This window comes from Corapipo altera, unplaced genomic scaffold, assembly GCF_003945725.1.
Source record: "Corapipo altera isolate COAL_440 unplaced genomic scaffold, ASM394572v1 0, whole genome shotgun sequence".
In the NCBI taxonomy this organism is placed as follows: Eukaryota; Metazoa; Chordata; class Aves; order Passeriformes; family Pipridae; genus Corapipo; species Corapipo altera.
Genome location: NW_020884872.1, coordinates 74558078 through 74583653, shown reverse-complemented (window position 1 = coordinate 74583653; position 25576 = coordinate 74558078). Strand labels below are relative to the sequence as shown.

General features: G+C 35.4%; 1 protein-coding gene across 6 annotated transcripts in view; it reads right to left on the bottom strand.

The window, feature by feature from the left end:
* Window positions 1–25576, bottom strand: part of RDX (radixin) — a 44563-nt gene that overhangs the window by 16785 nt on the left and 2202 nt on the right. For 3 of the 6 annotated variants that reach the window (XM_027653162.1, XM_027653178.1, XM_027653186.1), the window contains exons 2-8: window positions 19392–19463; window positions 10589–10672; window positions 5688–5783; window positions 4298–4572; window positions 2316–2399; window positions 1694–1840; window positions 100–196 (exon numbers count right to left, since the gene is read on the bottom strand). In XM_027653162.1, the coding sequence (XP_027508963.1) occupies window positions 100–196; window positions 1694–1840; window positions 2316–2399; window positions 4298–4572; window positions 5688–5783; window positions 10589–10672; window positions 19392–19403 (795 nt within the window). In that variant the 5' untranslated portion in view covers window positions 19404–19463. Of the gene's footprint in view, window positions 1–99; window positions 197–1693; window positions 1841–2315; window positions 2400–4297; window positions 4573–5687; window positions 5784–10588; window positions 10673–19391; window positions 19464–25576 lie in introns of those variants that run through there. The other 3 variants (XM_027653197.1, XM_027653169.1, XM_027653208.1) reach the window with 3 other exon arrangements.

The window sequence follows — 25576 nt, the reverse complement described above, 5'->3', positions numbered from 1 at the left end:
CAAAGTATTTACTCATGCCATAATGCCAGACCAAGTCCCTGCAGGCTTAAATGTCTTCGTATCCATATACAAAGGGATACTATTCTACACACTACTTACAGGGGCCTTTTTGTCAATTGGCTTTATGACGAATTTTTTGTCGTTAAAAGAGATGTTTCTTATTTCGCTCCAAGGAAAACCAATCTTGGGTGTCAGCCTTCAAAGAGAAGAAGCTCTCATTAGAAGCAGCAAGGCTGTGCACTTTATATATATATCCAATAAGGTTTATTCCCATATCATTTTCACTATTACACTTAGTTATGTTTAGAATGTTACATTTACAACATTATGTTTACATTAAAACATTAACAACAGTTCAAGTATATTTTGGTAGACTTTTTTTTGTAAACACATTATTCCATCAAATTAATTACATAATGAATAAACTACGTGGCACTATAACAAAAGGAATTTTAATTTGTGACTTCTATCAGCTAGATGTTAAGCATCACAATCATGTACTGATTCTTTATAAGCCATTGATGATTTTATTTTCAGCAAAGAGAGTACACCTACTTAAATTTCAGAAATTGACATTTTAAATAGTGAAATTAAAGTAGCTTTCAGCAGTGCTGTACTTCAGTTTAGCTCAGATTTAAGATGTGTTCTTTCGTTTCCAAAATTTAAAGTTATATTTATTTCCTTCATATCTTAAGCAAAATAAATCACGTTCAGAAATTGCTACAATGTTATGCACTGACTTCAATACCTGTATATATTTTTCTCCTATCTGCACAGAAAGATTTTTCAATTCATATTATCTTAATTATAAGCAAGAGAAAATATTTAAGTATTTGATTGCTAACTATCAGGAGTTAAAGAATACCGAAAACTGCCTCATCATTCAATCTGATTGGAACATTTTCTGAGTATTTCCTTCCTTCAGGAGTTACATTGCCATCTAATGGTAATTAAGGCTTACAGAATTTTGTTACAGAGTATATCAAAAGTTACATCAAAAGTTGACAGCTGCTATCTGGAGTTTGACACATCACATTTCACTTCGAATCACTGTGAATGGACTGTTGACACCAGATACTACTAACAACTTTTTACTTTGTAAAAAAAAGAAAATAATTAAGTCTGTTATTTTATTTCCAAATTCTTCAAATTTTGTACATTTCAGTTTTATACCTCTTCGGGTAGGACAGATTATTTGATCTCCTTATCGGGACATGAGATTGACCTATTTTCTTTAATGTCCAAAAGGTTTCACTTTTAGATACCAAAGTTTTTCATGCTCTAACATCTATCATTCTAGTCACAGCTCTTACAAAACGTTTCTCATTAAATATCTTGCTCAGCTTCAAAATGTACTTTTCATCCTGACTGAAGGGGAAGTTTTGAGTGCAAAGTATGGAAAGAAACCACACAAATATGGTCTAGTTGTCATAAATCCATATTAAGCAACGTAAATATAAGTTTCCACAGAACTGCTCTTCCTTTCCCTTCTTTTGCATCCCTACTTATTCTTTAAAATTCAAATATTCTGGCAGTTAACATCTATCTCTCTTTTTTTATTTTTTACATAGATTAGAAGGTCTTTGAGAGCCTGTTTTGCCAGATCTTATTGAACACACAGTAAGGTGGGGGTTGTATAATCTCAGATAGCATCTCCTAGAACAGAACTGGAAAATGAGTATTAGGCACTTACTTATCATCATGCTCATAAATATTCAGACCCAAAGCATCAACTCCCAGCCACAGTTCAGTTCCTTTTTTATTCTTTATTTCAAAATAGTTGACTCCATACATTTCCAAGTCTTGTGCTATCTTAAGGTATTCCATCATAGAATCTTCTCTGATGAAAGAAGAAAAATTGTTATAGTGTAGACAACAAATCACGAGTACATTGTAAGAATAAGGGAACTGCAGAATAACCAGTTAGTGTAAAATTTACTTATGAATTAAATATCTCTTTGAAGTTCACATGTAGTTTGACTCAGATACTCATTAAGAGCTCTACACCCTCGTATCCATGTAGAGTCCAATCACTGCACTTTGTCTTTCCACCCCATGAGCTAAGGAAACCCTAAATGTATTTTAGAGGCAGGTAACTGTGGACAAAGGCAGTTGACAGCCTTACCAGTAATTATGTAAGTAAACCGATACCTTAACTGGAAATTCAGTCCTTATTGAAGCTTCTATGCAAGTTTTTCATAACCACCTACTCTGGTCAGAATAAAAGAAAGTCGTTTTCCAACCAAATATACCACCTCCTAAAATACATCCTAATAATAATAAAAGGTCTTGGGAAAATATTTTTACATTATTACCTTAACATTCCCCTGTGCTCTTCATGCCAGTTCTGTATTCTTTCTTCCCACTGTTCTTTTGTCAGTTTGTGCTGTTCTAACACCCTGTGAATACAAGTTGTTGTTATTAAATGACACTGACAACCAATTTAACCTTTTAAAGCTACAAAAATAAGTTTAGTTACAAAGCATAACATATGCTTTAATTCAATAAACTTAAAGATGGCTTCCTATACACTGCTCATCTTTTTGACACAAACAAGACACAAACTTTGTATTTGAACAAATACACTTTTAAAATAGTGTGAAAGTCACTTCTTTTTTCCTGGTATTCTATATTCTTTGCAATATAAAAGTCACACCACGGCATATCTCAGCTAGCAGTAAAGTTGTAAAATGTAACGTTTGGAACACTTGAAAATGCAGACCTATAGAATCCTCAGACAACAATGCTGCAAATTAATTTCCAGGTATGCAAAGACACTTTTTCTTTCAAACTACAACAGAATGGAAGCCTGAGTGTAACAAACCAGCAGACAAGTTAGCAGATGAGCTTTCTGGGGGTTTTGTGTGTTGGTTTGTTTTATTTCAAAATAAATAAATAAATAAATAAAAAATATTTGAGATTTGTCTACAAGAGTTATGCAGACGTAACTCAGAGTTATGCAGACATAACTCTTGTCATACAACTCTTCCATAATATGGAATTATATTACTAATTATACACCAAAACCTTCAGTGTAGTACTGTGGTAAAAAATCTAATGCATATGATAACTTTATTATGTTTTTATTCCATGCACTCAGCATTTCAAGCATTCCTGGAGAAATTATTTTCAAGGACAATTAAAAAAATCATCTGAACATTTGTCTACTGAAAAGGATCTTAAGTATTTGAATTTCCATTGTACCCAAGCACTCTCATGTTCACAGACTGTCATCATAACTGAGCAAAAACCAAGATTTGTGAACATACTCTGTAGTAACAGTTTTACTGGCTCTACATCTCCCTGCCTTCACAGCAAAAGGTATTTTTCTAGGAAAAGGTATAGACTTCACTGTCATAAGCTGGAAGCAAACAGCCAAACCCAAGCTTTTCACCAGCCTTTTTAAAAAACATTTTCAGAAATATTTCTTTCAATACTTCACCACAATCTTTGAAATGCCTACTGGTTTGCTCGAAAATTCTCGAGCTTAGTTATGCTAATAAGTGAGTCTTTAGTTTACAAAGCATATGACTTAAAGAAACCTCAAATTACTCCATGTCACTCATTTCTTTGATGATTTATGTTACATATTTAGTAACTACACATTTGCCCACAATATATCACTATGTATCCATCTACACTAACAAAACCATCTAACTTTGTACATTTGTGCTGCAATGCTTCTCTTCATGCCAAACACACCAAGAGCATGGTTTCAGCTGCATAAAGAAATAGGACTGTAATCTTGGTGCTTACTTTCCCTAACCAATTAGACAAGTGATTGATACAAAAGAGTTTATATTCAACAGCAACAATTTAGTTTCTGAATTTTCTGTTCAGGCTAGCATTTTCCTGCAATGTATTTTATTTGCAGTACACTTTACAATTACTTTCAGGAAATAATTACCATTTGCATGTACAAAAACATTAAAATGAACAAAAGCAGAGAATATCAAATGAATCTTAGTTGCTTCTATATTGTAGTATTTTGATTTTAGTTTAGTAGAAGCAAGCCTCCAGTAACATTAACCCATTTTGGAGTATTTTGGGAGTGTGTTCAACTAAATCTCTGCAGGTGTTTGTGGACAGGACAGGAAATACGTCTCAAGAAACCTGTGGCTGTGACACTTCCTCATTATTTAAAGTCTAAATTAGGATCTCCAAATTTTACTAGCAAAACATGAACTCCTAAGAAAGCCATCATTAAATGCACGTTATCACTTAATATTTCATTTCTAAAAAATGTGCAATAATTAAGTTTATATGCAGCAGGTGGTGCAAAATCAGTCTCACTCACCGCTGAGGGAGAAGTCTGTCACTGGCTAGGTAGCCTAGTTTATGGATCTCCTTACTGTAATCTGCATACTTGGACTGGACAGCATAAGAAGCCAGAAGAACTGCAGTTTCTGGTGGACAATATATTTCATCATTTAAGATTGATTCTTTGACTTGCAGGAAGAAAAGTCTCTGAGTTATTTCCTGAATTAATTCTTCAGATACATCCTCTGGAAAAAACTTGGCCCTGAACTTGAACTGCAAAGGATTTTCTTTTCGTACATCTTGCTGTGTTACCTGAGGGAGAGAAATACATAAAAAAAATAAAAAGAGCACTAAAAGGTATATTAAATATTATTATGTAGTACTGAACTCTTTAGCTACTCTAAACTGAAACACAGTGCTTCCTAGCAAGCCCACTGTGGAACTCACTAAAGGTTCACATGGAACAATCAAGTACACCAATTTGGATAGACTAGACAATCTTGAAATACTACTTAAAGACTGTTTAACAGATTTTTTTTGTAGGCTTATGTGAAAGTTGTATTTATCATAATAAAGATCTGGAAAAAAAGAAGCTGTAACAGACATTAAAAAATAAAAACTATATCCATGGATGATTTTCAGGAAGCAACAAATTGGGGTCTAACAACATTTCTTTAGGAAGAACTACAGCACATTTCACTGATGTCAGTGTAAAGTTGCATTCTTTTAAAAGTCTTTGAACTATCAAACTAAATACATGTGCTTTGTTCCTGTGAAAAAACCATAATTTCTTTAATCATGTTATTTTTCTAGAATTGAAAAGCTTTATCAATGTGATTTTTGTGAAGAGATGAGATGTGGTCTTTCAAAGATGTGACCATTCAAATTCACAAATACAGTTTAAAGTAAAATGATCTGGTTCCCAATAGCTAAGAGATACGAGTTCAATGCTGTTTGGAAAAAAAACAAAACAAAACAAAACAAAAGTTATCCTACAATCTACCTATTAGATACCTAAAGTTTAGAAGCCTACTGTTTGTGCTTTGTTTAAAAGATCTATACACATACAAATTCCTGAAGCTCAAACTGTTCTGGTACACATGCCCAAACTGTAAAACATTTATTCTATTATGTTTTGCTAAATGAGAACAAGACAGCCATATGAATCAGTTTTCCTAATGCATGCATCACCACGGTACTGTAAATACTGAAAACTATCTCCTCCTCAAATTAAATACTGATGCAGCTTTGCATATTCTTTTGTAACTAATCAAATTTAATACTGTATTTTGTCATTTAAAGCAAATGAAAAGCAATTTTTCGACTAAATTTGAATTCAGCTATATCTCACCTACAGCATTAAAGCAGCAAACCTTGTAAAGTATATTTCAAACTGTACACGTGGCTCAATATTAGGGAATTGTTACCTTTTTATTTAGCTTCAGCCAAGTTGAGTAGCCTTTGCTGTCCACATACTGTAGCCCAAAAAACCAGACTTCCCGAAGACCAACAGTTTTCACCACCTAAAGATAAATGAGCCATTATCATCAGTAATCACTACAATTTTTTAAATGGTAATTAACCTACATAAACAAATCTCAAACTGAAATGTAATCAAACCTTACAAGAAGAAAAAAAAGATAAAATAGTAGCAAAACATCAGGTTCATGGAACCTCAGAGCTCTACATAAATGCAAACACTGTGTTTCAAAACTATCAAGTGGAACGTGCAGCTTACTGCGTCCATCAGCACCTGAGGAACAGAAGTTAGTAAACAGGACCCTGAGACTGGAAAGCACGTCTGGGAACTGATCTGCAGACCTATGGAAAAGTAAGTCCACTTACAGAAGATAACTGGAAAATTGACAATTAAGAATAACATTTGTGGACAAGTATGAGGTACAAAGATAAATCGGCTCCTTCAAATATTTTTACAACCTTCTAAGAGAGTTACTGATAAAAGGGATAAGGATGATCCAGCTAATAAACCATACATGACTTTCCTATAAGATTTCTGATCACATTTGTCACCAAAAGCTACTAAAGAAACAAAATTGTCCTTGAATAGAGGGAAGATTGTGTTATGGATACAATAGTTAAAAAGAAAGAAAAAAACCCTCTGTTTTCATAACAGACTTGTAGTGTAACCACTACTGAAGTCCCACAGGACTTTTAAAAAGGATGAAACTGATGTGACAAAATCTGCTGTAGAAAACCTTCCTGTGAATGAACCATAAAAACACAAGCCTCAATAAAAGATGGTATTTAATAAAAACAAAATACTGTACATAAAAGACAACAATTTAAATTATGTGAACAAAGCTCTAGTTGTAAAGTAAAAAGGCAATAAAGCTGTTACATGACTATACATGTGTATGGTATTCCCAAATCTCTAATACTACATAAGTTGATGGTCACATCAACTTAAAAAAAGGATGCTGCAGCATTGGAAATGTTTCAGAAGTGTTGAAAAGAATGATCAGTGACTTGGAACATTTTCTGCATAGCTAAGATGAGAACTAGGGCTACTGACAGAGAAACAAGGAAAGGAAAAATATGATACAGATCTGTAAAACTTGCATGGCATGTAGAAGGCAAACAGAGAATGATTATTCATTATTTCTCATAATATAAGAATTAAGAGAATCAACAGAAATCATGACATTGCAGGCTCAAAGTAAACAAAAAGAAGCACTTTTACTACAGAGTGCAATAAAACCGTGGAACTATTTTACAAGTCTTGCATAGCAAAAGCACATATGGATTCAATAAGCAATTAATCAGAAAGGTCCAGCAAAGATTATTAAATGACTGCAAACTCTGGCTCCAAAAGATCCCGTATGGCAGTACTTACGTATGTTCTCAGGTTGGACCATGCTGGCAAGCTGCTTTACTGAAGGCTGTTTTATGGAAGCATTCAGTTGCATGTGAAGTAAATAGAATTTTACACATAGATCCTCCTCCATTTTAAAGTAGTACTATCGGGTTGCAAAATTAAGATTTTGAAAATTAGAAAATGTCATAAGATAGCTGTGCAAACTTACTTCAGCTGCCTTGCATATTTGCATTATCACTTAACAATCATTCAACTGTGCACCTTTTTTTCCTCCTCTACCCTGTCACCGTCAAGCTCCAAAGCACAAAGTGGACAATGTTCACAGATCCAACCTGACTGATGTCTTTAGTGAGCACAGTTATTTCCTTTACATCATTTACTTCAGAACATAAACATTAAGAATAAGTGTATGTCACTAGTAACATAGTAACTATGGGTCCTAGTAACATAGGTTAAATTTGGTGTCCCAACACCGAAATTTCAGACCTGCTGCTTCTTTTGACACAGATCTCCTATGTAATGTTGATCAAACTACTTATGGTTTTATCAGATGACAGAGAATGCTCTTTACTTTGCAGCTGTCCAAGTTGAGCCTCTGTACCTTATCAGCTCTCTGAGCTGCAAAGAGCTGCAGATGCTCAACAGCTCTGCCCATAAGGCATAAGGAGACGTGCTTATGCTCACATCAAAACATTTTGCTCTCACCCACTAACTACAGCCCTTCACTGAGATGCACACTGCTTATTATTTATATACAACTTGGATACAGCACTGCAGAGTTACACGTGCTTGCAAATCAACGCTAAAAACAACTTACATATTAGCCTGTTTTACTTCAGACTCCAAAAATAAGGAAAAAGCATTGCCTACACTGCCTCTCGGGCCAAAGGAAAAACTTTCTGAAACTTTGTACCAAGCTAATATACACACTTATGCACTGCAGTAGCATGATACAGTAAGTACAGAATGAGAAACTTAGCAGTTTGAATCTCGCTCAGACATTTCATTAAGTAGCTGAAGATGCAAGTCTTCATCACATCTGTAAAACGGATTTATCTACCATCACATCCTACAACCTGACTATTAATAGGCAAAAAAAAAACTTACTGAAGAAAAGCAACCAGAATAATATACATTTTGGCAAATCAAAATATACACGAAGACAACCTAACAAGGATTTCATTCAGTCACCTTCCAAAAGGCCGTAAAGGAAGGCTTCTGAGACATCGGGAAAGGACGGCGGGGTATAATTCAAAATAAAAGAGAAAACCCTCCCATTCTTTCTGAATGGCAACTACAGCAAACCAGAGTTACTAAAGCCCAGTGCTAACACAACACAACAACCCCAGCAATACCACCAGTGTGTGGAAACATACCCACCACAGGGTTCTTCCTCTCCTAGGAAAGCTACAGATGCTTAACTGGTTGACTACAGGAGGACAGATCCTCTCTTGCCTATTCTGACTGCTGACAGGATAGACAGAAAGACCAATGACAAATATATTAAAATACCTTCTGAAATGCAAGTAATAATAATAATAAAAAAGTTTGTGCAATAAATAAAAAGTTTGCTGAGTTTGCAAATGGAAAAGAGAAAGCCACAGATGTTAAATGCTGCATTCTTGTCTGCTAGTAGATGATGCATGCACATGGAATGGGAAACAAATCAACAACTCCAGAAAATACCAATTAAAAGCTTAAAAGAACACCGACTGAAAAAAGGACAAATTGTTCACCAAAAACGTAGAGGAGCACTAAATAGCAGCTAAATTCATGGAGAGGTTATTTTCTGCAATCAATAATCAAGTCTGCTGTCATGTTCACCACTTCTGCATAAGCCAATCCTTTCAATAACAGTGCTATTAAATTCTCTTTCTCCAGAGAAACCGGATAACTTTTGTCTGAAAATTTCATGACAGTTTTGCAATACAGTTCAGCTCTTGATGTTACTCTGTAGAATTCATATATGAATTTAAGATCAAGCTGAAAATGCTTCTCTCTTCACACACAACTGTGTTGGTTGTTCTTTCTTGACCTGACATTTTTTCAATTTAAACTTCCATAGGTAAGAGTTGGTGAGATGTCAGACACCACACAATGAACTGAGGAACAAAGAAGAGAGCATGAAAACAAATTCAGAGCTGTATCTTTGTTCCAAATGCCCCAATTTGGATGAACCTGATTACCTGGACACAAGATTTTAAACAGCAGAATGTCACCCCACCCGATACTGCATGGCAGAAGATAGCAAAGGTTGGCAGAAGACAAGGAACAGCTTGAGCCTTCTACATCACAGAATACCATACTTTTATTTGATGGTGATGTTGGTTAGACAAAAAGCAAGACAGCTCCTTTTTTTCCAAGAATTCTTGTAAGAATCATGAAGTCTATTCCTATGTAGAGGCTGAAGACATACTACCACTGATGTTAGAGAAAGGGACAGACAATATAAGAGTCAGACAGTCATTTCAAATGAAAATTGCAAATGAAATTTCATTCATCTAAAAGAAAAAGTTCAGTGTTACATACAATAAGCATTCTCCTGTTTTCAAGTTACATACTTGGACATTCTATCGACTCTAAAAGGTCAACTAAAAGTCTGCAATGTGTTACTTTCTTTTAGTACTCATCAGTACATACTTCAAACATCAAAAGTGGAGTAGACAGAAACAACAGTTCTACGAGACATAACTAGTCATCTAGTTGAACTGGTTTTGAAGAGTAATTTCAGATATTTCTGCATTTTTTAAACAAAACATATTTATTGGTATATTGGGGAAACAAAACAACACGCTGACAAGTTTCTATTCTTAATGTTTTCTATAACACTTCACAACCTAGATCAAAAAATTGTTTCAAGATTCTGATGGCTAGTATCACATGAGCGCAAGAACAATTCTGTTTTAAGAAATCATTCATTCTGACTGATGTACAGAGACACTATCAAGTGAGAATGTGCAGTTCTGATAGGTCTGTAATCTATAAGCAAATTAATGTCATTATTTTGCCTTATTGGTTTTTTTCCCTTTTTTTTTTTAATTTAAATTTCAAACTGGTTCATAGGACAATATTATTTAGTTCTAACATTTGGGAAGTGAAAAACAATCTACAGCTTCCATTGTTGGGGAAAAAAAGTTAGCTTTCATTAATGAACTTACTGATACATTCAAATTTCTAATATATGTAATTCTAGCAACTATACTGCAGTAGCAACTATAATATTATTAAACATAAGAAATGCTATTAATTTCAAAACAGTTCTATACATGATTCACCTGAAGCCTCACTGGTAACCTATTTACAGAGTTGTCTTTGAATTCAATACATTTCACGAGAAGTAATGAGGAAATTCACAGTAACTCAGAGCACAGCCTAGATAACATAAGAAAAACATCATCTGTACATGGGAACACTTTCGCTTTTTCAAACTATGCCTTAATACACACAATACTTTTATGTGTTTGTACTCATATATACACAGAGACAAGTTACCTGATCAAAGAGCTGCTTGCCTGTTGTATTGGGCTGGATGGCAAATTCCAACTCTGCATCCATTGTGGTTACTCTGACATTGACCTACAGAAAATAAGGAAACATTTAAATAATACTGTCACAGTGTAATGCTTCTATATCCTGTGATAAGCCTGTAAGAAACAGCATATGGTAAGTAAATTCAACAATTTTAATGGTCTTGTGAACACACAGAACACAGCAGTTAGAGAAACAGAAAATTTGAATCTGAAAAAAAATCTCATCTTTTATTTACTATAAAAGCATACTCAGGATTGTATTTACCACTAGGTTTGAAGGTCAAACAAGAGAACAAAGTTCAAAATTAATTTAATGGGATAGCTGACATTACCGAACACTTGAAGAATGTTGGGACATTCAGCTACTGGGCATTACTGTTCAGAGGGTTTCCCAAGTGTGTGCAACAGTTTCTAGTAATATACATATCATTTTAAGGTATGTATTCTTGGCAACATAAAAAGACAAGCAGTTTCCTGCTTGCCATTTCTAAAATTAGGCAGTTTGGCAGTGTTAAAGTATATAGGACCAGAGTTTTCACACCTCAGGACAGAGTAATAGCAAAGTTTTCACCTGTAGTCAAACTACAGAAGTTAAACTCCTCTTAATATTGATCCCCTTCCTTTCCCTTAATACAAGACTGAAGTACCACCATTCAATGAACTGCTTTCTTCTCCTGAAAGGGAGGAACGTTTTCCAGATGACTCCTGACAATCACTGTTTTTATTTGCTATAACACAAGAAGTCAAATATTGCAGGAGATATCTGGAAGCCTACCTTACTTGGAAGTACAACAGTCTGTTTCAATTTCTCTGCAACTGGCATACACAGAAGTGAGAATTTTCATGAAATAAAACAAAGTACTAAATACACAGTACTGTCTTATCAGTGTTAGAATGGTCCTCTGTGCCTACTGTCAGGGTATCACATTTTATTTATCTTTAGTGCATAGCAATATAAAGTGTCAGAGGTCAAATATACTTTGCTATAAATGCAAAAAAACCAAACTTGTGAAACTTATTTAAGGCACACAGATATATTCTCATTTCTCACTACTGTAAAAAAGGGAACTGGAATAAATTAGGACTTGTATTACCGGTTCTTACAGTACTTGATCTATGCATATGTGAACCATTTCCATTAACTATTTCCCTAATTTTGCCACCAGGTGGAATACTTTGAGAAGTTGAGTGTGGGGAAAAGAAGACAAGACAGAACATGAAAGGTGCGAAAAAGAAAACTGGATAACAGTTTGTCTTCATGAAAGGATTAAGCTTGTTAACTCCATCCTTTAGTGTCAAGGTAAACAACTTTGGGCATGAGGGGGATACACAAGACAAGAGTAGCAGGAGTCTGGGGACCTCTAGGTTACAGACCTGCAAATAAAGATGATAAAAGGGGCTTAGTAAACTTTTTTGTGTGTGCAAACACGGATAAGGAGTAAGAGTTGAAGGCTCTGGAGTAACTGATAGTAAAGTTTTATTGCCAAAAAAAATTAGAGGGTGTGTGTCAGCAAGAGGGAAAAAGAGATGTTTTTTGTAGATTGCCTCACTCTGCCCATTTCAAGAGCAGAAAAAAAAAATCCTTACAGAACAGAATAACTCATTTTAAGTGGCAGGTCTAACTCCCCGCCAGTTGCACTATTTGCAGTGTGAGGGACTGCCCCTTAATTACAAGAACTTAATTTTTCTAAATCAGTTTTTCAATTTAAAAAATTAAGCCTGTTTCAGGGCAGCTACAAGTAAGCAAGTTACAAAGAATAAGGCCAAAAAGTAACTTTACTAAATGCCAAAGAGCCCTGTTATATAACAGCACCATTGCCAAAATAAGAAGCATCACAGGAGATCTACAAAGCACAGCAAGTTCAACTAATTGCAGCAGCAGGCAGTAGAAACTTCTTATATAAATATCCTCATAACAAGTGTCATCTTCTACAAATGCAGGAATTACTACCTGAGAGTTTATCCTTCACAAGAACTAAAATACTCAAACAATAAAACAATAGATGTAATACAGAGGCAAACTCTGTAGATTCTGTTCACTTCTGGATGTTACTGCCTCAAAAAATCTGAGTGCTCTAAGAGTACACACCTTCTGCACCTGCAATAGGTACAAATACACATTAGGACTACATGGCCACTTACACACATTACAGTAACTGCTTAAGTCTTTAGCAATTCTGTTTTTCTTTGAACTTCCAATTAACAGATCACCTAATTAATATTTAATAATTTGATAATTAACAATAATTAACAATTAATTTAATAATTAATATTTACACTTTCAGTTCTAATAAGAAAGACACAAATTAAACAATGGCAATATTAAAATGTGATATGAATTATTTAAGAAGAGAGAAATTTAACACTACACTTGATCATTTTCCTTCTGAAGGCATTTGGACCGACTCAGATTTTTGGCATACAAATACCACACGTTTACAACCTCGTAACATTGTTTCACAGCCTCAGTTATTTCTGGGCATGGAAAATAAGAAGGTTACTTTTGTCAAAACCTGTGACTGAGCCCCAAGGGTTTACTTATCTAATTCAAACCTTGATCACACAGTATCCTCTCAACAAAAATCAAATCTCTGGTCAGTTGCATGCCTGTAAAATAAAGCTAATGAACTACATTAACGGGAGTCATGGGGGGAGTTTCCACATTAGAAATAAGGTAGGGAATTGAGAAAACACAGGCAAGAGAAAGAAGACCTAGGAAGCGATGGATTGTCACTCATATAACCTGCTGTTGGTACCCAGCTACTTGGAAGCAATTCTCCTTATGTGACATTGGTGACAGGGGGAAATTATCTGAACCACAAATTATGAAGACAAGCACTAATCTGAACCAACTTTACCACAAACACAGGAACCGGAAGGAGCTCTTGTAATGGTGACAAGGGATATGTGTAAAGGTTTCCTGTAGCAAGCATTGGAAGGCTACCACTACTCATACCACAAGATCCACTCAACTCCTGCTTTTCAAACTTGCTCTCACCAGGATCGCACATCTTTTTAACAGATTGTGACAGTTCTCTTCTTTACCCTACAGAATCACAGAATAGCTTGGGTTGGAAGGGACCTTTAAAGGTCATCTAGTTCAATCCCTCTGCAATGAGCAGCAACATCATCAACTGCATCAGCTTGCTCAGAGCCCCATCCAACCTGATCTTTAATGTTTCCAGGGATGGGGCATCTGCCACCTCTTTGGGCAACTGTTCCAGTGTTTCACCTCCCCGATCATGAAAAATTTCTCCCTTATATCTCGTCTGAATATACATCCTTTAAATTTAAAACCACTACCCTTGTCCTATTGCAACAGGCCCTGCTAAAAAGTTTGTCCCCACCTTTTTTTATAAGCCCCCTTTAAGTACTGAAGGGCCACAATAAGGTCTCCCTGCAGGCTTCTTTTCTCCAGGCTGAACAACCCTAACTCTCAGCCTTTCCTCATAGGAGAGATGCTCCATTACAACAACCATTTTTGTGATCCTCCTCTGGACCTACTTTAACAGCACCATGTCTTTCTTGTGCTGGGAACCCCAGAGCTGCACACAGCACTCCAGATGGGGTCTCACCAGAGCAGAGTAGATGAGCAAAATCCCCTCCCTTGATCTTCTGGCCATGCTGCTTTTGATGCAGCCCGGGATACAACTGGCTTTCTGGGCTGCAACCGCACATTGCTGGGTCGTGTCCAGTCTCTGATCCACCAGCAACCCCAAGTGCTTCTCACCAGGGCTGCTCTCAATCCCTTCATCCTCCAGCCTGTATTCATACCAGGGGTTGACCCAACCCAGGTACAGCACTTTGCACTTGGTCTTGTTGAACCTTGAAGTTCACACTGGCCCACTTCTCAAGCTTGTTCAGGCCCTTGGCATCAAAACTACCAGTCTGAGTTTATCTGTATTTTACCAGACCTGCTTCAGAATGATTAAACACTGCTAAAGGAAAGGAAGAACATATACATAACTATGTACAGATGATTCTTTGGGAAAGGAACAACTGATGTTCTGACAACAGATGTTCCTAATGGGTTATGAGGACATTTGCCATAGCTCATAAAATAGTATTCATAAAAAATCCAATCTACAGCAAATTATCTATTAAGTAATTTATCAAAACCAATAAAGAGTATAGTCAATGAACATATCTGGAACAACAAACATCCATGTACACGTAATAAAAGCATGCATTTCATATGGGAATTATGGTTTTGTTATATTCTTTCACTTTTAAGGACTTGAAAAAATATTATTACTCTTCCTTGTACTAACCCTCTACAATTTAATGGGATTTTATACCATCACCACACTAACCTTTAAACCTCTCCTCAAACACAGACCCAGTCCATGGAACATGCATAAAAACTGACTATTAGCTCAATAATCTAATACTTTCTATTACTGTACTTCAGTCATAGATCACAGATAGTAGTCATGGCACTTCAACTTTCATCAGGAAGTCCAAAACTGAGTAGGTACCAATATTTAGTAAGAAAGTCACTTAAAATAACATAAAAAATGTTTCCAAGGGTTTTGCTTTGGTTTAATAAATGCAATATAAATTAGTCATATGTAAAAGCCACAAAAACCAGTCCAATTCATATTCATAAGAAAACCACATATAGCAAAAAAAATTTGTTCAAAGAGTTTCCTCTCACTAGTTCAGCCAATTACTATTTCCAGTTTGCATATTAAATTATTTGTGTTAAGGAGTAGCAGTATATTAGTCCCACTGCTTTACACACTGCACAAATATACACAGCATGCTCTCTCCATACCAACCTCAAAGCAGACATAGGAGGAGATGAAAGAAAAAACTTTATGAAGATAAGTTAAAAAGGTAAGGATTAAACAACATTAGGAAAAGAAGGCTACAGAATAATGACAAACAGATTTTACTAATAGACAAATCAAAAGCAAGTAGTCCTCCAAGCTGACATCAGTTGTCTATTTATGCTACAGAAATAAATCATATATTCAAACCATAATTCAAATACTGCACTACACGGTCTCAAAGATTTTCCTGTAAAACACCACTCTTGTAAAAAAATTTATATACTATTTTAACCACTTTACAAAAATCAACTTGATCTTGTAGATATTAATTCAAATTTTAAACCCCTATCTTATTCTAGATTTATGCCTTCTGAATACACAGTATTGTAGAACGTTGAATAAGTCTAAAAAGGAATCCTTTTTAATCTTAGTAACTTTGACATCTGCCTCTGTTACTCCCCAGTGTAATGCTTTCTCTTTCATGCCTTGCATTCTTGTACAAAAGTGCTGCAAACTGCCACCAAAAAGACAATAATTTAACTCCTCTTACGCCATATAAATGCAACTAATATTTCACTCAATTAAACATAATCTTCTCAGCCTATGAAATGATTAACAGTTATGTAACCCACGATGTCTAATTTTAGCTTCTATGTTTCTATTTTCAGTGAAGATCTGTGAGAATGGCATACAGCCGAAAAACATTTTCTCTCTCTTCTTTTAGGAAGAAAGCACTGAAAACAACAGTCAACAAATATTCTGTTCTTCAGCATGCAGAGAACGAAGCACACGGAGAACAGGCCTATAACAGCTCAAATTTTGATTACAGCTGCAAAGACCTAATTAAACAAAGAAGTCACCGATTTTTTTAAATGGATCACAACAGATGCTAAACGAAACAATTTCACACTGCTAGGTAGAACTGAGAATATTAAGTCTCAGAACTATTTGGTCTTAGAAGCAGAGGATATGCTGAGTAAACAGCTTGAAAAGCTGGAAAGTCACTTTGTTACAAACACAGCCAAAGCGAACAAACAGACTTTTCTATGAAGCAGTCAAACGAGAAAATGTTTCAATAATGTATATTTTTCAGACACATTACCTAATAACTCAGAACAATATATTAAAGTCACTTTTACCCTTGCAAAACAGCCTTTTCACTCAAGCTATTTAACCTACTAGCCTCTGAGAGAGAAAATCCCAAACACAAGAACAATGACCTTATACTACCATGTATAGTGTCGTTCACAGTGGAATGAAACTTACTTCAGACTGAGACTTCTAGGAAAAATTAAAGATTTTTGCTATAAAATTCAAATTCATCAAGACCTTTTATTAGTCTTCATTTACCTAATTTTGTTTGGAATACTACATAACTTTTCAACATGAAAGCAAAAAAAGTGAAACCAACATCTATTTTATTGGGTTTTCTGTGATTTAGTGTGCACTGAATTCATTTAAACTGATCTATGGCTTAATTATTTGTTATTTGCATAACAAAAAAAGAAATTCATTCCAAAAACACAGGGAGAATTTACTGCACAGGTTACAAGACTACTAGACTTTTCTGAAAACTGTCAACTGGATCATTAGAACAGAATCTGGAAAAAGAAAATCTAAATAGGTCACAGTAATACAGAAAAAGAGATAAAATAACACTGTCAAAAATCTCACCAGTCATGTTAAGCAGGTTTTCTTAGTTCTTACCCATGATTATTTCATTAGTTTTCAGTTTAGAAGATTTCCAACAATAAACCTACAGAACACTGACAGTCTTCTTGCAACAGCTCTCAAGAACAAACAACGAGGAGTTAAAGCAAAAATAGTTTCCTGACTAGAAGTACATTTGGTTATTGTGGATTGTCCATAAAGACAACTCCCAAGAGCTACAATAAAATATCCACAGCAGGAGACCTTCTATAGTCCAGTACTATCTAATCCAAGCAGAACAGCAAGAACTCTTCAAAGAACAACGTCAGATTCCTTAAACATAACCAATGACTAGGCTCTTACAGTCTCCAAAGAAGGCAAAAAAAACCCCAATAAAAAAAGAGGGGAGAGAGCTCTAAAGCATCTACCATTTAAGATGCAGAGACCAAAATCCGAGGTTTGATTTTTATAGGTAAAATCACTTAACCTTTGGCATGTGTGCTACCTCTTCATTCACTGATTACCAATTATAAGTACAGCAACCTGCAGTTTACAGAAAGACACTGAGAAATGTCATCAATTTATTTTCATTTTTAATGGCTCCTTTCACTTGGCTTCCTTCTAAGATCTCACATGCACCTACATCGTCAAAAGATATATGAGAACTCTTCATAAAAAGTCCCTCATAAAAGAAAAAAATTATCTTTGGCATGAGTCCAGCTTCTTTCCCAAGATCTGGTAATTTCCATTATTAGGGTGGATTGTGTGCTCTTTCAACACCCCTGCAATCTCAGTTCTAAGGATATTGCTTTCCTTGTGAACAACCCTAAAACTCTATTTCCTTCAATTTTCTCTGGTCCTTAAAATAGAGAGAACCCTGCCTGCCCAAATTTCACAGTTCCAATCCTAGAATTTAAAAAGAAGTTACCTCATTCAGGCTTTTTTTTTTCTAGTCATCACTTCTGTGACTTCATGGCTCTATAGCTGCACAGAGCTGAAGGTCTCAGAAATCACATGAGCTCACAGTGACTTTTTGTCTCATTCTTAAAACACAGTTTTCTAGCTGAGAATCTCCATCAAAGGCACTACTCAATTCTCATAGCCAGCACTCAAACAGATCAGAAAACAGTAGGCTGCTAATTCATTTTCCTGCCCTTTATAGTGCAGCCTTCTGTATGAAGCAGGCAACTTCAGCAAGTGCTATGATATTGTCCCTCATCCATTGTGGGGAAAGGAAGAAATTACAGAAACAACAAAGTATGGTCAGCTGGTCAGCAGACCAACCACAAAGCTCAGAACAGAACTTCTAGCCCTTGGACAGTCCCATGTTCACATTATCCATCAAGCTGTACCAGTTCCAAATAATGGCAAATAATGCAATACAGACTATTAACATAGGTAATTTCTGATTAATAGCAAAAATCTTTTATACATCTATGTATAAATATGTATGTGGTAAACACGTGCACATAGACTCATTTATTCTAGTAAAAGATCTGCCTGCTCCCAGTCTACTACCAGAATGAAACATCAGTAAACAAAGAAAGCCTGAAGGCTATTACATAAACTAACTGAGTTGAGTAGAAATAATCTGACAATTCGGTTCCCTTCCTGAATGTTTTGCTCACTGCACAGAAGAGGAAGAGACAACCAAAACTCATTTAACACATGGCAGATGAAATCCTAAGCAACCAGTATTACACTGACAGAAAAAGAATCAAACTGCTGAATAATTATCTCTTCAAAGACTTCTAGAATTATTACGAAAACAGAGGTTGGAGATTTTTTTCCCCCTGGATAGAAAGCTGATGAACCCTTATCTCAGCTGAACTGAGAGGAAGAGGGGACCACAAACATTGCTTATTTCCTCCCTTCAAAACTTACTTTCTATGTGATCCCCTCTAACATGGTAAAACTACAACCTAACTTAGTGCAGACACTTCACACATGTTCTGTCTTCCCTTACCAAATCCTGCAGCAAACCCTTCCACTGATTCTCACAGACACTGAGTCAGGTTTAAATTATGCCTCCATTAACCGCTGTATGTTAGCTCATCTCAAAGTCAACAATTCCTGAAAAGTCATTCCTCCTGCCAGCCAAATGGGTTCCAAGTAGTGCTCCCACTTCCAGGTGTGTTCCCTGCAAACTTGCACTACAAAGCTCTCTTCACCTTTTTTCCACATGTTGGTACTAAACTATCTCAACTTCAATTGTGCATTATCAGATCTTATGAAATCTAGAAAGAGCAGAGTCAAAACAAAAAAAAACTGTTATAAGATCACCACTCTGAAATGTGAAAACCCTCTTAGATTTTAGATGAGAAAAAAACAGCTACTTACTGGTTTCGGCATTTTTCCTGTTTTCTGTAGTCTCCTGTCCACTTGAATCTTCTACAAACTCTTTGTCCCTTTCTGCCAAAAACAAAATAAGGGGGACGTTTTTAAATTAATCAAAACTGAGTTCATATATATATCACAGCAAATAGTACACATTCCAAAACAAGTTTAAAAAGTGCTCTACATGTACAAAATACACTTTTCAGAAGATGACAAATAAAAAGCTACTAAATTAGCCAGTACCAGAATCTACAGGTCTCCAAGCAGTAACACCCTTTTTATTTTCTGTAGAGCATTAATGCACTAATGTGCAACAGTTCCTCAAGGGCTAGAAATTCTTTTTAAGACGTCATCTACTACTAAAAACCTCTAACACTATTTACAAGGAAGTAAAAAGTTTGAAACATCTTGAAGAAAAAACCTAACAATTTTAAAGCATCAAAACTGTATTTCATGTCTATAAAATCACCCATTTTTCCAAGCGAAGGAATGATACAGTCATTTTTCCCCAAATGAAAAGAAATGCAAGTACACCAACACAGTAAAAAAAGGAAAAAAATATCTGCTCTGCTTGAAATAGAGCCTTTTTCTTTTTTTTAAGCAGAAAGGCTGTAAGTTATGACCACGTAGTAATGAAAGTATTCACTATTGTGTTCTGTTCCAAAAAGTTTCTATGCCTTGAAAAAATATGCTTGCAACACTACCGGTAGACAGCATTCTGTTTCCCTTTCAGTCCATTCTAACTCAGAAAGAACAAGCAGCTAGTCACCTCCTTGCATAAATTTAAGTAATAACACCTTCTTGCACATATTTACAGTAATGACTTCCATGAATCACGCCTGTTGCTGGTTTGCAAAGAGTATCAAAAGCGGCACAGTGCCTTCAAAAATAATATAAACTGGAATTAAACTTATACTAAGAAAAATGAGTGAGACATACTACTCAGAATATACCTGAGATTTCATTATTATAACTCCATGGCTGCAACAGATGAATAAAATTTTCAGAATTGTTAAAAGAAAAAAAAAAAAAAGGATAAAACCAGAACATTTAAGAGTAATCCAGTTATCAAAACCAAACTTTTATATAAACTATCTTTCATTCACAAATAAAAATTAAAATAGGAAGTATTTTTACATATAAATTACCAAAAAAGTTAATTTTCCTTGCTTCTTGGCAATAAAAAATTACAGAATTACAGTAAATACTAAAAACATTTGCACAGCAAAGTAAGGTGCCTCAGCACTTCATTTTTTGTTTCTTTTTCTAACCTGTACAGATATGTTTGAAAAAAGAGACTGAAAACAGAGATAAAGGATGGAAAGAGAATTTAAGAAGCATCAATGCTGTTAGCTGATAAAGAAAATGAATGTTAAGATTAAGGATTACAGAAAAAGAAATCTAATGGCATAATGCAGCTACAGAGCAAAATTCTGTTTAACAAGAAATCAGTCTAAAAAATTAAAACAGTATCTTTAAGCTATATTAATTATGATATAACTAATGCAGCCCAACTATAAAGGTATAATACTACATTTGCTTAGCATAAACACAATTACATTTTTTTTTTGTTTAATTCCAGAAGATATTCTCAAGAACTGGACAGTATCAGTAATGTCCCAAACACAGGCTCACTGCCCAATGTGCAGCACCAGTTTACACGCCGAGATGAGGTATCTCCCTTTCTTTATTCTAGTCTGTGCAAAGCAGGGAGCTGGATGCTAACCCACAAAAGGCTGGCACCACAATCATCAAAACTTTACAACATTTATACATTGCAGCAGACAAAGAATCAGGGTTTATTGGCTTCAAGCTACATAGCTCTTACTGATTAGGATTCTACCTTCTATTGGTTAAATGATTCTCTCTTCTCATGCCCATCAGTCCACATGCTCAGTCACTCTCTTCTATTGAGTTTGTGACTTGGTGGGCCCCATCTCTGTCCTGCCAGAATTACCTTTTTCCCAGTTGGAGCTGATTCCTGCACAATTGCTGAATTGGCTTTGTTAGTTTCTTCCTTATCTTGGGAGTTCTGCCAAATGTCCTTGTGGCTTGTGAATTCTGCATTCCCTGTGCCCACTATCAGTGGTACATCCTTCTCCCCAAGCTTTGTTAACCTTCCCCTGCATCTGAGACCATCGAAGTGTGTCAAGCCCTCAGTCTTAACAAGGCAATTCTACCAACAAGTAATTTATCTTTCTAACACCGAGATATCAGCAGTAAGACTACTATTCCAAGATACTTTTAAATATATCCTTGAAAAATATGAATACACATTTTCCTCAATTCCCTGCCCTCTTTTTTTTTTTAAACCACAAAAGCTTTCAGGGAGGGGAAAAAAAAAACCAACAAAATCAGGTGCTTGCAACTCTGACTTTTGATAAAAATTCAATAGCACGTTTCCATTTCACAGAATAGATTGCCTCCTCTTCTCCCCCCTTTCCCTAATGTACTCCTTGGAAAAATTCAAGGGAGTAATAAAAAGCAAAACAAGCCTAGCTCTAGTATCTGCTAAAGTTCACAGGATTCCAAGCTGTAGTATTTATTCCCTGTGTTCACCTTTTTGACAGCAGAGGTTCATTTCTTGAAAAACTGAAGGTAGATTGAAGCCCTAGAGTTATACTCAGTTAATTAACTATGCAAAAGCTAAATTAGATTCTCATCCACCATTTTGTAAGCGTGCCAACTCAACAGTACCAAAAGGAATAGAAAGTAGCACACTATTTGTATGCGTCTTTAGTTACACTAGCATTGAAAAGAAGGGGTATGGTAAGATGACTGATAAGGAAGTCCAGTCTCCAGGAGAGGAATGACAGCATATGGCACAAGACTGAGATCTCAAGAACATGTCTATCCCTTTCTCCAATGGTTGTCATACCCTCATACATTTTTTCATTACAAATTCTTCCATGAATATGTCCCAAATTTTTGCTTTGGGTTTTACCCAAAGCCGTTGTTATAATACTAGCAACAAACCATAAATTACTTATTTGAAAACATATTTTAAAACCTTAGGGTAATTTTTAAAATCAGAAACACAACTACAAAGTTTTATAGGTTAATTCTATGTCATCAAACCACAATTGGTAGACATGTGTTTGCATGCAAGAGAACAAAGCTATCAGTAAAAAGCAAGAATCCTCTTGTGCAAAACTCAATACAAATAAAGTCTCACTGTGAGCCCCACAGATTCACAGATCTTATGGGCCTGAGAAATTATCACAGTATATGAGCAACAGGGGGAAAAAAAAAAAATCGGTGTAAAACAGATAGCAGTCCAGGTATTTTTGTTGAAATGCTTGCTGCAGAATCTTTCAGTAGAGTAAAGAAAAAAAAACACTATCATTTCTTAAAACAAACAAACAACAAAAGAAAATTAATAAATTTATAGCCAACTATGCTGAACTTGTTTCCATTTTATATATAATGCAAAAAACAGCCTGTGTCTATACCCTTTCATACTCAAAATGTTGTGCAGCTTCAAAACATTCCAATCACACCAACACATTGCAACTATTATATGTATATAAAAATCAAGAAGTTTGCAGATCTTAAAACTGTGCAGAAATCGAAATCAAATAAGCACTGAATAAAACAAAAAGCACCTTATCTATCCCAGTTATTGGCACCAGCTAACATTAAAAACAAAACACATATAAGGAAAACATTTGGTCAAAAGAAACCAAAAGTCACAGCCAGGCAAAATATTGTGCATCTCCACTATTATTACTGGAGTGGGAGTTCACTTTTGCTACTAATGCATTTCAGATAAATATATATTTAGCAGATGCAACCGTATCAGTTTACTTAATTTTTACCTTTGAAGTAACTAATTACCTGTAACGCTCATGTTAAATGGCACTGCAAATAGAGGGGAAAAAACCCCAGTCAATTGGGATGAGAAATTATATTCCTTTCACCTCCAGGATTCTGAAACCAGCTTGTGACCTACTACACATCAAAGCTCATCTCACTCTGACATTTCAATTCCTAAAGGTGCCTCTTCCAAGTCAGGATTAGCAGGGCTGTGACTTTGCAGACTTCCTACCGCTACAACACTGAAGACCTTCAACAACGTATGCACTAATCTGGACTCTGGACCAAAAAAAAAAAAAACCACCAAAGTATCAGCAGGCTCCACATCACAAACAGACAAAAAAAAAATCATCCAGAACATCAAGAATTCTCTTGAAATAAAGAACTGTGATGTCAATTCATTTCACTACAAGAGAGTTAGGATTTTTAAATCAGTATCATCCATGTTTCCAGTTATGCCAGAGAAGCCAACAAAAAAAGCAATTGTTAAAGATGACAAAGAAAGCTTTCTTCAGAAAATGATGGTGCATAAAATGCTTGATGCCAAAATTCTGTCAAATAATTTATGCAGTAGCTGTTTTCAAAAGAAACATTCATACACACAGCTATGGGTCTGAGGTCAGGTGAGGATGGGATAGAAGGCTTGAGCAGGATGCTTGGCTGGTGGAGAACCAGCACTTAAAAGCAGAGTCCCTATCTGACAGCTTAGGGCCTTCTCTCAGAAGCAGTTCTCCCAGCAGCATCTCTCCTAAACTCAAGCAAAAGGTTCATCATCTGTTTTCCTGAATAGAGATGGCAGAGAACACAGAACTTTAGCCACAGCAATATAACTCATTTATTTACAGGAACTTATTTAAAATTCACATACTTTCTCTTTTCAAAGTCTTATACCATTCCATTTCTTGCGGTACCTAAAGGTTTTAGATCTTTGGGGAGGCAGCAATAGGTAACTTAGAGGCCACTGTACCTGACTAACTGGTCTCAGATTTCTACAGAAACACCTCTCCGCTCCAAAGCAGTGAATGCCTGCAAGGCAATCATCTTTCACACTAACAGCTCCCTAATGACACACTTGCTGCAGTCCAATAAAGCAGTTAATTTGCCACAGACTTTACTTCTGCATACATCTTTTTCAGACGGACACAGAGATCGCCCACACAGTTGTCTGCAATATAAGCAAACCATGGGGGAACTAAAACAAGACATTTATCTCACAGCGGAAAAAAAAAAAGAGAGAAAAAAAACCCAAGAAAAATAAAAAGCTGAATTCTATACCTAGTATGCAATAATTGAGATTTGACCAGTGCTAGATATCAGAGGTAGAGTTTTACATACCAACTTTTTTTTTTTGAGTACTGGATCTTTCCCTTCCTAAACCCACTATTTTCCCCAATCCTCCCTTCCCTGAAATACCCAAGATAGGTTTGCTGTACCTGAAAAATAACTGCAGTATAACTAGTACAAATGTTACACATTCAGCGTATCTATAGGAAAACACATTTTGAAGAGTGAGGTATTTCTTCTAAACTGGAGTTCCTGAGAACCTCAGAAGCACATTTGGCAGATGCCAACACAGTAGTTCAACTAAAAGCAACACAGACCGGTCAAAGAATATTCATGCAATGCTTGCAGTTTTGCCAGTTAGTGAACTGGTACATTTTAGACATGCTATACAGTTTACATACAGTTAATATTTATTAAGTTTAATCTTAATTATTAAGTATTTAATGTATTATATATTTTAATATACATGTATTATTTTATCATAATATTATATTATTTCATTTATTTAACCTATTTATTAAGTATTAATCTTCACTTCAGGTACCTGCAACTGCACTAAACTAAACAACCCTAAGATTCTGAAGAGTCCTACAATGACAAGACAGCCAATCTTACCACGTATATCCCATGCACCAACAAAAATGGAAATTAAGAATGGAAACTGATGGAAGTACTGTTGTTTCTAAGCAAAATAAGCTTTTCTCTAAAAATACTGTTAGCAAAGAAATACAACATAACTGAAATGCTGGGTATAATGCCATCTCAAGCCATATTTTCTGAATGACACTGCTGAGTCTCTTAGAACTAGTTCCATAACATAAAGGAAACTTATGAATGTGAACTGACCACTCACATCATTCTCCATATACAGTAACTAGAGTTATTAAATTGAAATGGTCTAGTGTAAAGATTACTAACTCCCTTTTTGGGCCAATGTAATATTTCTTCTTCCTTGTACCACATGACTGGAATGTTTCATCTCACAGAGTGATTTATAAACATCTAAAGCAGAAAGAAAAAAAAATTTAACTCAAATTACACCCAAAAATTAGCCTAGTGGTACAGTTAGCCCACTAATGCAGCTCTTC